At 47.5% G+C, this 12,946-nt stretch overlaps 1 protein-coding gene across 10 annotated transcripts in view; it reads right to left on the bottom strand.

The window, feature by feature from the left end:
* The window catches only part of CLIP2 (CAP-Gly domain containing linker protein 2), a 94,464-nt gene that overhangs the window by 22,243 nt on the left and 59,275 nt on the right, over positions 1–12,946 (bottom strand). For all 10 annotated transcript variants that reach the window (XM_033078496.1, XM_033078498.1, XM_033078495.2 and 7 more), the window contains 3 exons: positions 6,723–6,847; positions 2,185–2,398; positions 1,043–1,240 (listed from right to left, as the gene is read on the bottom strand). In XM_033078496.1, coding sequence (XP_032934387.1) covers positions 1,043–1,240; positions 2,185–2,398; positions 6,723–6,847 — 537 coding nt within the window. The remainder of the gene's footprint in view (positions 1–1,042; positions 1,241–2,184; positions 2,399–6,722; positions 6,848–12,946) is intronic.

The raw sequence follows: 12,946 nt of genomic DNA, 5'->3' as shown, positions 1-12,946 counted from the left end.
CAAAGCTGTTTAAGAGAGGGTCAGAACTGGGGAACAAAAAGCTTTGATGATCTATTTCAGAGGATGGTGTGGTCATAGCACATTTTCCAAAGAGCTTAGGATTTAGGGATCAAGACAACAAAACCTGCTGTGTCTCTAGCAGTTGTACATGATCCATGCTTCAGTGCCTCTCTGACCTGACCCTTTTGGAAAATCCAGCTCTGATGAGAGTTTAGAACCTGAAGCCTGAAAAGTTCTGAAAATCTGGTCAGAGGTTACTAGTGCAATTCAGCCCCAGTCATGAAACAAGAGATATTTCAGACTTCTGTTAATTAATTTGTTACTTATAATTACTGAGAAACACAATACAGAAGAAGTATGCCAGCTTGCAGTTGATTTCTCAATTTCTCCTGCATTTCTGACAGGCAGGTGTGACCCACCACACAAACATACAGTGCCATCCCTGCTCCCAGGCTGCTCACTTGGCTTTATAAGCACAAACAAAGAATTTAGGACAGCAGCAGATGTTGAAGAACCACATTCTGACAAACAGCACAAACACAACTCTCTTTAAGCATTTTAATGCATAAAATAGCCTCTGTACAAATGCTTGTGCAAAAAACAAATAAACACCAGCCTAATATGATCAGCCTGTTTTCCTTGCAGATTTCCTGCCTTCATTAATGTTATAAAAACATCCTCTCTGGTGGGAAAGCAGTGGCATATGAACTGAGCTGATGTTCTCAGCACCATAAATCACTGCAATGCAGTCACAGCCACAGCCAGATTCAGTGGCTGAGGGGAACAAATTTGCCTTCCACTTGCATTTTGGCATTGAAATGTATTGATCCACCAGACACAACTATCTACTGCCTCTCATCTGGCCCAGGGCAGAGACAGAACATGTGACACTGGGAGAGTGGACAAAGAACCTCATAAAAGGCAGAAATTCAGAGCCCAAGTTTCACACAGTAGTTTCACATATGATGATCTGACACTTTCAGGGGATATCAAATATTGAGGTATTTGAGAGCTAGTGATGAAAAGCCGTATCACCTCCTACCTGCTCGTGCTGGGCCTTCATGATTGCAATCTCCTTCTCCACCTCACAGATGTGGCTGGTGGCTTTGGCAACCTCTGCCCTCTCCAGGTCCCTCTCTGCCAGCAGCTGTTCAATGTGCTGCTGCTTCTCCTTCAGTGCCTCCTGCAGAGCTGTGGTGCCTGAGATCTTGCGGGCGTATCGAGAAGAGGTCTCTGTCAGCTGGGAAAAGAGTTAAAAACAGATGGGTAAAGCTGTGTCCTTCCCAGTCTAGAAAAGATAAAGTCTCCTGTTAAATCTGGAATGCTGCTCACCTAATGATCATTTATTCAGCTGAACAGAGCTGCTGGTTCAGCTCTGGGCCCTACAGAGGAGGTTAAATCTGAGAAACATCTGGACAATGCTCACAAGCTCAATTTCCCTTCTGCACTGCAATGAAAGAACCATTTCCCAAAAGACAAAACATGGGGTGGGAACTGGGTCAGGAAAAATGATCATGTATTGTATCATCTGCCTTCTTGGATATATTTTATTGATGGCCTGCACTGATGAAATCCCAAAAAGTGAGCTCAGCTGATCTCAAGTGGAGACCAGTATGGGGTTATTTGGTCCACTTCCAGAAATGACACTGCAGCCTTGTCCCCAGCCAAGAGGGCTGTGGGTGTTCTGCAGTGACACCACAGCAGAGCCAGAACTTTTAATAATATCACTGCTCTGCTTTCTGCCTGCTTGAGCACCTGCCAAAACCCCAGGCATGTGACCCAGGACATTGTCACCCTCCACAGTGAGACAGTCACAGTAGGAGCTTTGCACAGCTGGTGAGTGGAGCAGCATGACCATGTGAGACTGGAAACAGTGTCCTTTTTCTGCAGGGATCCCTTATTAACCTGCTCTTGACAGCAGAACTGAGATTCAGCCCACTGCAAACTGCAGTTCAGGCTCTTCAGTGGTCAGAGATGCTTGGTGGCCATTACTTAGAGCTGTGTCCATGGAGGGAGACAATCTCTGAGGTGGGTAACACTACCCCACACTCCATTCCCCTCACCTCATGAATGGTGAAGGAGCAGCTGCACTGAAAGAAAACCCCAGCCCTCCCACTGGGTCACAAAGCTGGGTCACAAAGGTAGATTGAGGCTGCAGAGAGCAGGCACACAGGAGCCACTCACCAGCCCACTGCGGCTGGGCCTGCCCCCCACCGACGAGGCCACGGAGCTGACAGAGCTGATGGAGGAGCTGCTGGGGCTGTGGGTCAGGGCTGACACTCCCATGGCCATCCTCTTGCTCTTCTTGGCCTTGGCAGGGCTGGTTGATGGGAACCCAATCCGGATCACCTTGTGGATGGGAGCAAAGAGGCCAAACTTGGGAGGGCACTGGAAGTACCTGGAACACAGAGATGCACCAAGTGAGGAGTGGCAGAGCAGCCATCTCACCCAAGCCTGGCAGAATGGCACTGCCAAGGAGCACAAACCCCCAGCCCACAGCTCATCTCTAGGTGCTTTGCTGTGGCATTGTTTCCTGGGTACAAGCAGTTGGATTATTCTCCTTTCCTACTTACACTGGCAATCTCCATGTTTGCATTTGTGGTGTTTTAGCAGGGACACCTCAGGTAATTGCCAAGCACTCATTGCTGTGCACCTTGATAAGATGCCAGGAAAGACACAGCTGGTAGCCTGGAGAGCTCATATCCCAGAACATAAACACAGCCACAGCTCAAGCACTCCTTCCTTACCAGCCAGCCTTCCCAAAACTGTGAGTGCTCTTCACCCTGCTTTGCAGACAGTGGTGCACTGAAGTGTGTCTGCAGGGAGAGGTCAGAAGGTGGACAAGGCTCTACTCTGTGGAGCTCAGCAATGAGACAAGAGGCCATGGGCAGGAAGTTCCAACTAAACACGAGGAAGAACTTTTTCCCTGTACAGTGACCAAGCCCTGAACAGGCTGCCCAGAGAGTTTCTGGAGTTTCCCACACTGGGGATATTCCAGAACCTTCTGGACACAATACCATGTGCTCAGGGATAACCCTTCCTGAGCAGGAAGGGTGGATTGATGACCAACTGTGGTCCCTTCCAACCTGATCCACCCTGTGACTCTGTCAAATAAAAAGATCTGAATCACATAGTTCTCTATAAATGTTCCACAATGTAAAAATTTTTCCTACCCAAACTAGAGAAAATGACAGCTCAAACCTTTGAAGCTAAAAATACCATTACAGCAAACTCCAGCATGTGGCACCTCCTTGGGGTGGCAGAGAAGCTGTTTCCTATGCAAACAAACTTGGAAAGATGGAAAAGGGAGGATCAGATAATTCCAGTGCATGGTCTCTTCCATAGCTGCAGTGAGCCCAATGATTCTGTCTCTCTAGAGCCCTCTTCCAGAATAAAAATGAGCCATAACTCAGTGTCAAACCCTGGAAACTCCTTCAGGGCCTTGGCTGACCAGCACAAACCAAGGTTCAATTGCTGCTGGCCAGCTGCACTGCAGCAAGATCACCTCCAGCATTGTCCCCTATTTTCAGGGGAGCAGCCAACCCAAAGAACTCCTGTAAGAGCTTTCTCATAGGCTTCCCAGCAAGAACAGAACTAAATACTGGCTCATAAAATAATCTGCCCTATGTTAATATAAATAAAACAGGTTCTAATGACTGAATTATGTGAATCCAGTTTTACTAGCACAAGTTTTCTCTCTCTCCAGATGTGAGCAGCTGTTTCCCCAATTCCCTTTTAAGTGCTGGCAGCCATACAGCAGTGTCACAGGCAGACCCCTGAGTGCTTGGGAGGCCAGGGAACAGCCTGATCTCCAGCCAGATGAGAATAAAATTAATTTTTAAACATCAGCTCAGATCTGTTTTTTTTCTATAAACAAACTTTTAAACAACCCCTCTACTACCCCAAATCTCTCAGCCTCCTCAACTTCCTGCCAACACAGGCCCTTGGATTTGGAAAACCAGCCATACCACAGGCTGACCTCTTGCAAACCTGCCAAAACCCTGTTCAGCATCATTTTCCCAAATTGTAGCAGGCACAGGCAGGCCAACAGCCCCTTCCACAGCTCTGGTGTAAGCACAGATTGGTACTCGTGGCTCCACAACAATCTCAAATGTTAATTCCCTTAAAAGCCTCTGACAGCTCTTAGCAAGTTCAAACTTGCATCACTATGTCTGTCCATTTTCTTTCAGTCCAGATTGAAAGTGGTTGCAATTAACTTTTATAATTCAGAAGCAGGAATTGGATCCAAACCACTTGGCAGAGAAAAAAAAATCTACATGAAAACCAAGAGCTGCTCTCACTGAGTATGGAGGAGCTCTGTATTCTCATTACAGAGAGGAAACAGGGCAGAAAAGTGGTGGTGTGATGGCAATGCAAACTGCAGGTGGAAAACAGCACAGGAAATGTTGAAATAGATGGAAAAATCTTCAGTGTTCAAGGCTGACAATGCAAGTTTAGTGGGCAGTTTAGTGAGCAAGGACTCTGACTGGAGCAGACAGAGAAGGGAGAACAGTAAAATAAGCAGGTAACATTTAAATTACTAGAGATGAGTACAAGGAACCTGCTTGGCTTTGTGGAATTGACACCAAACCAAACCACACCAGCACCTCTGTAACCTCCTGTGAGACAGGAAAGCAGATGCAGCAAACCTCAGTGCAAACCAGCACCATCTGATGTACACAGGGGCTCCCACAGTGATATCCTGTCCCCTGGGCCACTGCTACTGATCCATACAGCCTGCAGGCAGCTCCCACTGAAGAGCCACAGCTGCTGGGAAAGCCCTTGATGCACATCCACACCTGAACCTGCAGGAAAATCAGTGACCCAGCACAAATTTCAGCCAATTCACCAACTCAAGTGGAGAAGTCTATGGCAGCAAAGGTGGACAATGTCACCAAAGGCTCCATGCTACCTCTGCTGCTTCCACCAGCCTCAGTGTCTTGAGCTGCAGTTTTGGCTTCACTCTCCTGCAGCTGCAGCAGGCAGTGCTGGGCTTGCTGGCCAGGCCAGGGATGCTCACTAGATGGCAACCATCACCAAAGCACAGGCTCCAGAGTCCTGAGCAGCCCCTGCCCAGGCTGATCCAGATCAGCCTCAAGAATTCCAAGTGCCACAGCAAACAGGGAACACTGACTGAGGGGTGCCTACATGCACATGGGGAGTTGGTTTCACTGTGTTAGCTTCTCCAAACCACTGCTGTTGAAATGGGCACAAGAAAATCCAAAAAAATCAAAAGGCTGGATGAAGGACAGACATGGATAATGCTGCAGCCTTGCTCTAAACAGTGTGAAACAAAGGAGAAGCCTTTGCAGACAGGGCACACACCAGAACAGCCTCAGCCAAGATGCAGCAGTTTCAGAAGACATATGGCTTCCAAAAGTTGGATTTTCAAAACACAACAGTGTTAAGAGGATGAGAGGCAGACAGCACTACACTCACATCTGTCTTTCACACCTTCCACATGCACAGAGACAATAAATTTCTGAGCACCCTGAAGATTAATCTTCCAGCCAGTTTGAATTGTATGATAAAGAAAGCAGGAACTTGCATTTATTCCATGATTTATTCTCTACCATCCTGGTTCTTTTATTTTGAGAACAGGCTGAAACTCAGCCATCTGCTGCCAATCATTTACTGCTTTCTTGCCCTGACATTGAACAAGACAGCTTTTCTCTTCATTTAAATGAAAGCACATGGCTGCTGGACACAACAAGGCTGACCCAAGGTAAGAAACCTTTATTACAGAACCTGAGATCTAACAAGGCAGGAACTCTCAGCTCCTCAGTTTCAAAGTTATAGGTGGGACTTGATGATACCAAAGGTCTTTTCCAAATTAGTTAATTCAGTGTAAGATAAATCTCACCTCTAAAGCCAGACTGCCTTCAGAAGCTCCAAAAAACCAACAGTATTCCCACTTAAGGAACTTGTGTAGGACAAGGAATGGTTGTACCTGTATTTGAAGCAGCATCAAAGAGCTGCTGTGTAATTCAGATTTAGCACCACCAAGCTCAAGATCCAAGGCCTGGGTCATTCTGTTAACTAAATTCCACATGAACAGAAAGAGCTTTCCAGCAGGCCTGTGAGATGTCCCTGCCTAGTTTTATAGGTACTAACAAGGTATTTTTTGGAAAAGAAAAGAGTGGAGGTGCCTAAGGAGTCAGAGGTGGCAAGATCAATCAGCAGACACCTATCACACTACAGAATTGGTACAAGGACAGAAAACAACCAACGGTTCTTTCAGTTCTCTGGAAATTTGTTCCCAGAAAGATCAGAATAAAACATTAAGCTGAGAAGAAAAGAAAGTAAAATCTTTGTCTTTTGTAGCTCTGACAGGGTGACTTATAGCACAAGAAGAAAGTTTATAACAGGAATGTGTGGTAGAAAGCAGAGTTAATACAATTACCAGAATCAATTTCTAGCAAAAATTAAATCCCACTGTAAGTTATCTTCTCTCCCTACTGTCTCCTGTTTCCTGAAGCCATTCAGGTTCCTCCTTCACAGAAGTGATCTGATCCTGCTTTAAAATGGCCCAGTGATGAGGTTTGTATTGATCTCCCTGCAAGGCTACCCAAAAGCCCAAGAGACTCAAAACAGACTCTTCCTCCCAGCCCACAGTGTCCAACCAAACACAGCCCTAACTCCTCCCAGGTCTGGTGGGATTTGCCCCCCAGCCACCCCAGGAGGTGTGTAGGACCTGGGCTGGGGTTCAGAGCACTCAGTACCTTGTACCAGCAACTGCCCCATCATTCTTGCCCAGGGGCTCATCCAGCTCCACTCCACACCACTCTCCTTTGGCAAAGTCCGTCTCTCCCACGTAGCGCACGACTCCCGTCTTCGTCCCACCGACCTGCCAGAGACAAGATGTTGAGGATTAGAGGTGGCAGCACTAGCAGTGACACAAGGGGACTGAAGCTGGGACAGGTATTTAGAGAGGGGGGACAAGGCATCTGCATTTTCTGTTTCAGATCTGATGAAATCAGCAGGCAGTTCTCACACCAAGTTCTCCCAGCACTGAAGTTGTCTTTCCAGTAACTACAAAGTGATTTTGGGACTGCCTGCCTGGAAGATATCAGAGTAAATAGAATGAAAACATATTTCAAGGTGTCAACTAATTGCACCAAGTTACTTATGAGGCCACAAAGAGTTTAAGCCCTGCAGGCACAGCTCATACCTGCCCTGCCTAAAGAACCATGACCTGCACAGACAGGTTTGCAGCCAACAGTTCTGGGCAATACTGGGACATGACGGCAAGAGGACAGAGCCAGGAAAGGATTCATTGCTCCTCTGCTTGCTCCCAGGATGTAGGAACTGCTCAAAATAGAGTTGTTCCACTTTTATCTACACTTCCTACAGCAATTCACAGTGCTGACAAACTGCATGGGAGTGGGGCTCAGCTCACTGCCAGGCGTCCTCCAGCACAGGTTTCTTCCTCCACCATGGAGAAATAAGAATAAATCACACCCTTTTCTCCTGAATTTACATTTAAAGTTCTCAAAGTTTGCAGCTTACTGAGGAGACTCAAGGAGGGAAGTCAGGAACCTTGGAAGCTGTTTTGATCATTGCTCCAAGAGCATGTGGCACTGAACAGCAGCTCACTAAATACTCCCACTTAGACACTCGGGCTGAGAAAAGGAAGATGGAAAAGAAGGAAGGTGGTTCTAAAGGTTCATACTTCAAGTAAATCAGCACATGATCCAAGCCTTTTTTGCCTTTCACTGTTAATGCCTAAATTCAAAGAAGAAAGCTTAAAAATAAGTTTAAAATTAAATTTGCAGCTTCATCCTGAATGACTTGCAGTTATTAATTTTCTTAATATTAAATTGAACATAAAAAGGTATCCACAGAGTATTATTTTCCTACAGAAAACAGTGAGAGCCAAATGCAGAAATCTCTGGGTTTGTGTATTCCAGGGTGGGAATGTTAGATTTACCAATTCTGAATCCCTAAAAAATTGCTTATGCAAAGGAAAAAAGTTTTCTCAGACTAAAAATAGCTGCACCTTTATGGATTAAACAGCCCAGTTCTGAAGTGTGGGTCCCATCTCAAGTCCTGGGAGGCTGCAGCATAGAGCTTGAGTTAGTCCTCTGGAATTTCTCTCACTAGGGATTCAAAGCACTGCTGCTTATGGAAGAAAATCTTTGGAGATATTCTCTTTGCTGCACAATAGAGTAAAATATTTGCCAGCAGGAAAAGGATCATAAGAAAACTTTCTGGCTCTATGCTGTGGCCAGGAGTAAAAAGCCAATTTAATTTCAGTATTAGGTAGTTGGCAAGTTACTGATTTGAACAGTTGCAGTGAATTCTTTACCTAACACTCACAGTTAAATGCCAGTCCCTATTTTGATTGATTTGAGTTTATACCAATTTAGCCTCTTAGTATTAATGCAATGATTTAATGCCACTCTAATACATTTCTTTAGCTGCAAGTTGAACTCAATATAAGTGTAATTAATCTTAATGTCATTCATAGGAACTTACCACTGCTGATGTGCTCCCCCCCAGTTTTATTTTTAGTGTTTTAATTCCAGATGTTGAGTCAGATATTTCCTTTACCAAGCCATATGACCCTGACAGAGTCTCATGCAAGCCTTAAAAAACCAATGAGCTTCCTCCATCAGTGTGACCATGGCATCACTGCAGGGTGCAACTGTTCCAGCCTCACACAGGACCACTCACTTATGTACCATCACTATTATCTATTTGAGAAAGCTGTTTTCAACCAAGAGGGTAAAATCTAGCCCTACTGACCTGATACACATGTTATTTATGTCAACACCAACACTGGGCAGTAAGAGTGCAGGCCATGCTCCCACCCAAAAGCCCCATGTCAGAGAGGACTCCAAGCACAGAGCAGGTCCAAAATCCCCTCCTTAGCCACATGATTCCCTCCTTCCAGAGCAGAGTGTTCTATTTTCACTTCCCATTATTCTGCCATCCTCTGTGTGTGTTTTTCTCTCTGTAAAACACACCCTGCCATACAGCATCATGTTCTCCCCCAGGCCAAGGCAGACGCATCTGCTCTCCAGGAGCCTGGGCTCCCCAGGGTCCACCTGGCAGTGCAGTCAGGAGCCAAGATCAGGCTGTCACACCTGCATGCCAGTGCTTGAGCCTCTTGTTGGATTTCCCATCTTCTGGCAGGCATGCAAAAACTCTGATGGATGGAGAGTCCAGAAAATTCACCCACTTCAGACATGCAGATTTGTTCAGCTAATGCTGCTAAAATAAATAATGCTTTGAAGAAGCCAGTCAGCAGGTTGTGCCTGTGTATGAAATGGTCTCATCAGAACAGAATGTTTGATTCTATCAGACCCTTCAATAAATCAGAGGCATCACCTTGGGAGAGGACACAAGGCAGCCAGGAAAGTTAGTAATGGCCTGGCATAACCCGTGGGAGCTCACAGCCATCCCTCCTGGCCATGCTGGCTTGGATACCACTGCCTGTGACCCAGATGTGAACAGCAGCTGAGCATGGATGGCTGCTGTTGTAGGAGACTATAGGAGGAGATGTGGGCAGGACAGTGGGACAGACACAGAGATCTCTAAAGCCAGGCCTTGGAACTTGTGCTTTATTGCAAAGGGCCTGGGTGAAAGGGCCTGGAGCTGCAGCCACAGCTCAGAGCAAGGCAGTGAAGGGTGGGGGGTAAGAGAAAGAGGTAAGAGGGTGGTAAAAGAGAGAGAGCTAAGAGAGAGAGTTCAGAGAGCTAAGAGCGCGAAGTTCCCATTACAATACAAAAAATCCTCTTCTGTGTTGAATATTCTAATTTCCACTAACCAATCTAATACAAGATACAAATCCTATAGCATTTATATACAGCCTATAAGAATCATTACATTACTGTACTGTGTTACACTTTAAAACCTAAAACCTACTCTTTGGACCCCTTCTGCCAAGCTAGCAGGGTCTTCTCTGCTCTTTGGACCTGCTTGCAAGCAGAAGGAATTGTTCAATCAAGAAGACATTATTTTCAGCTGGCCATTCTATTGTTTTCTAGTTATTTAGTAACTAAGGTTTGGTATCTCAAAGCTGGCTTTCATTTCAATCTCACTTATAGTTTCCATATTCTCAAAATCTTTTCCAGGCAATCATATTTATAAAGTTTTCCTGTTTCATCTTCCCCAACATGCTGTGGCATGGAGACCTGAGGATTTCAACCCAGAACATCCCAGCCTGATGTTGGCATCAGTGCCACTCCAAGCCATGAACTCCTCTGCAGGGAACTTGTCTGCATCTCCCAGCCTGGGCAGTCACAGCCACATCTTCGACATGCCTGGTGTGAGGGAAGCAAGGACTAAGTGGAGAGGGCAACCCCTCTCTTTGCTAAAGCCTGAGACAGCACAGAATTAACAAGGCTGCCACCACCCTCAGCTCAGACATGTCACAGCTTTTAGAGTTGACAAGTTTCACTCAAAAATGAGCAAAACTCCCAGAGCTTTTCTGAGAAGCCTTTAATAGTTACCTTACCAAAACTATTGGTGAGATTATTCAAGAGAGAAATCCCAAGAGAATGGGATTTTACCAAATATAAAGTATTATTGCTTTTATAGTTGTTTTGGGAAAAACAACAGCAAAATCCAAGCATAAAGCAGCTAAAAAGAGCTCTTTCTGGAAGTTCCAAAAAATGGAATTGACACAGTGATACTGGATTTTTTGTTTTGGAGATTATTTTGACCAGTGTTAAAACTCCAAGTTTCTCCACTTCAGGTAAAAACATTTATGGCTAAGTTTAAATAAGCTTGTGGTAGCCCTTCCTCTTCAGCTGGAGTTAAGCAGCCTCTGAGCCACACACCTTGGAGCTCCTGGAACATTCAGCTCCAGACTGAAGGTCTCTGTCCCCTTTTTCATGCCTTTAAGCAGAGACTGTCTTGCTGACTGGTCCTTTCCCCAGTGAAACACTCCCAGTAGTTTCAAGGGATGGTCTTGGGCTTTACCTTCACAACAAAATGAAGCCAAGGATATTTAGCAGGTCTGCATCTACTGCTAAGTCAGAGCAGCACCATGCAGTCATGGAAGGAGATCTACACACCTTCCCTGCTCATTGTAGTATCACTGACATCACATTTTACTATGCTTTTCCCTACAAAAATGACAAAATGGGATCCAGACCAGTATCCCAGGGCTGAAAAGACAGTGATGCTAACCCTTCCTGACACTGTCTTCAACAGAGATAACATATCATTTAAACTAACATATCAGAGCTAACATACCATTTAAACATATCAATTAGCAGCAGGACAGATCTCAATCTGGCTGCTGTGAGTAACTTCCCTCCAGCCCATGTTTGCTCTTTGCTCCTCATGGCCCTGCTCACCCACAGCAGTTTCCTGCTCTAAGCAAGAACCTCCTGGGAGCTGCCCTCACCCTATGGCCCGTGGGCATTGCTCTGCTTACAACACACTCCCATACAGCTCAGGGAGAAGAGAAAAATGAAATCCTCTGTGCCTTTCAGGCCAACAGGGACTGTCCCCAACCATGTCACTCACATTCAGGGGTCAGCAATGGCTGATCATATTCCCAAGCAGAAATCCAGAGATAACACTGTCCTTTCTGTTTAACATTCTAATTTAATTTGATTTTCAAAGCGTTTCCACGAGACAGGGCTGCTAACCAGAGGGTGGAGGTGGGAACATCAACTGCCCAGCACACTCTGGTGTGCCTCTGCAGAGCTCCTCTGTCCCAGCAGAGCCCTGACTCCCCTGCTGCTCACCTGTGGAAAGGGGAAGGAAGGGGTAGGGGAAAAGAGCACACACAGGACACTTGCTTTACACTTTGAGAACGTTCAAGTACAGTAGTTTCACGAATACAAGCCGCACGGATTATAAGCCGCACCCCCGGTGCCTCGACAATGTTGCTGTCTTTGTCAATAGATAAGCCGCACCCCGAATATTAGCCGCACTTTCGTTCGTCGCGAGAATCCGTGCGCAGCTTTCACAAATTGGCCAATTAGTAACAGGATCGCGGCATAGCGGGCTTTACTGGCTCGGGGCGGGGCCAGGAAGGCTCGGCCCGCTCATGGTTGCCGACGGGGCCGGGTGGCCCAGCTCAGCGCCACGGCTCGGCGGGGCTGGCCGGGTGGTGCTGCCGCCGCCGCCGGGCTCGCTGGCCCCCCTCTCCCGTCAGCACCGCCCCGCTGCCGCGTTCCCTAGCCCCGCCGCCGGGCTCGCCGGCCGCGCCGCGCCGCATTCGCTAGCCCCACCGCCGGGCTCGCCGGCCGCCCCCTCCCGTCTGCACCGCCGCCGCGTTTCCTCGCCCTGGCCGGCACTGCAGGCCCCCGCACCGCCGGGCTCCCCCACGCTGCTGGCCCCGATTCTGCTGGGCTTCCCCCGCTGCCAGGCAGCCCCACCCGCCGGCCTTCCTGCTTCTGCCATGCTCCCCTGCACTGCTAGCCCCAGTTCTCCCGGGCTCCCCTGCCCTGCTGGCCCGGGCTCTGCCGCCCCCCTGCCCCGCCCTGCTGGCTCAGGCTCTGCCGCCCGCCCCCCACACTGCTGGCCCCGCCTCTGCCAGGCTTTCCCACCTCTGCCGGGGCCGGCCGGGCTCCAGCTTGGCTTGGGGCTGCCGCGGGCTCTCACTTCCGTGTTGGCAGCTTTTAGAATTTTGTTAATGTATTAGCTGCCCCGGAATATTGGCCGCACTTCCGGGTTTCCACCAAAATTTTGGTCAAATTGGTGCGGCTTGTATTCGTGAAATTACTGTACTTTTTGTGTGCAGCACATGAGCTTATCCCCCTCTGTTATGGGATGATGCCAACAAGAACTTGGTGATCACCTTTGCTGGCTTGTTCTGGTTTGAGCTGTACCTGCAGGCTCTATCCAGCCTGTGAACTGGAGCAACATCCTTCCCCTTGGGGATAAATGGCTGGGTTTATTTCCCCCTCCCCATACTCATCCACCCACTAAAGGATTCCATTTCCACCCAAGCTGAGAGAGGCAGGAGCTGTGTTTTCCCAGC

Source organism: Catharus ustulatus, chromosome 22, assembly GCF_009819885.2.
Source record: "Catharus ustulatus isolate bCatUst1 chromosome 22, bCatUst1.pri.v2, whole genome shotgun sequence".
Classification (NCBI taxonomy): Eukaryota; Metazoa; Chordata; class Aves; order Passeriformes; family Turdidae; genus Catharus; species Catharus ustulatus.
The sequence above is the reverse complement of the archived record's forward strand: the minus strand, read 5'-3'. Positions and strand labels throughout refer to the sequence as shown.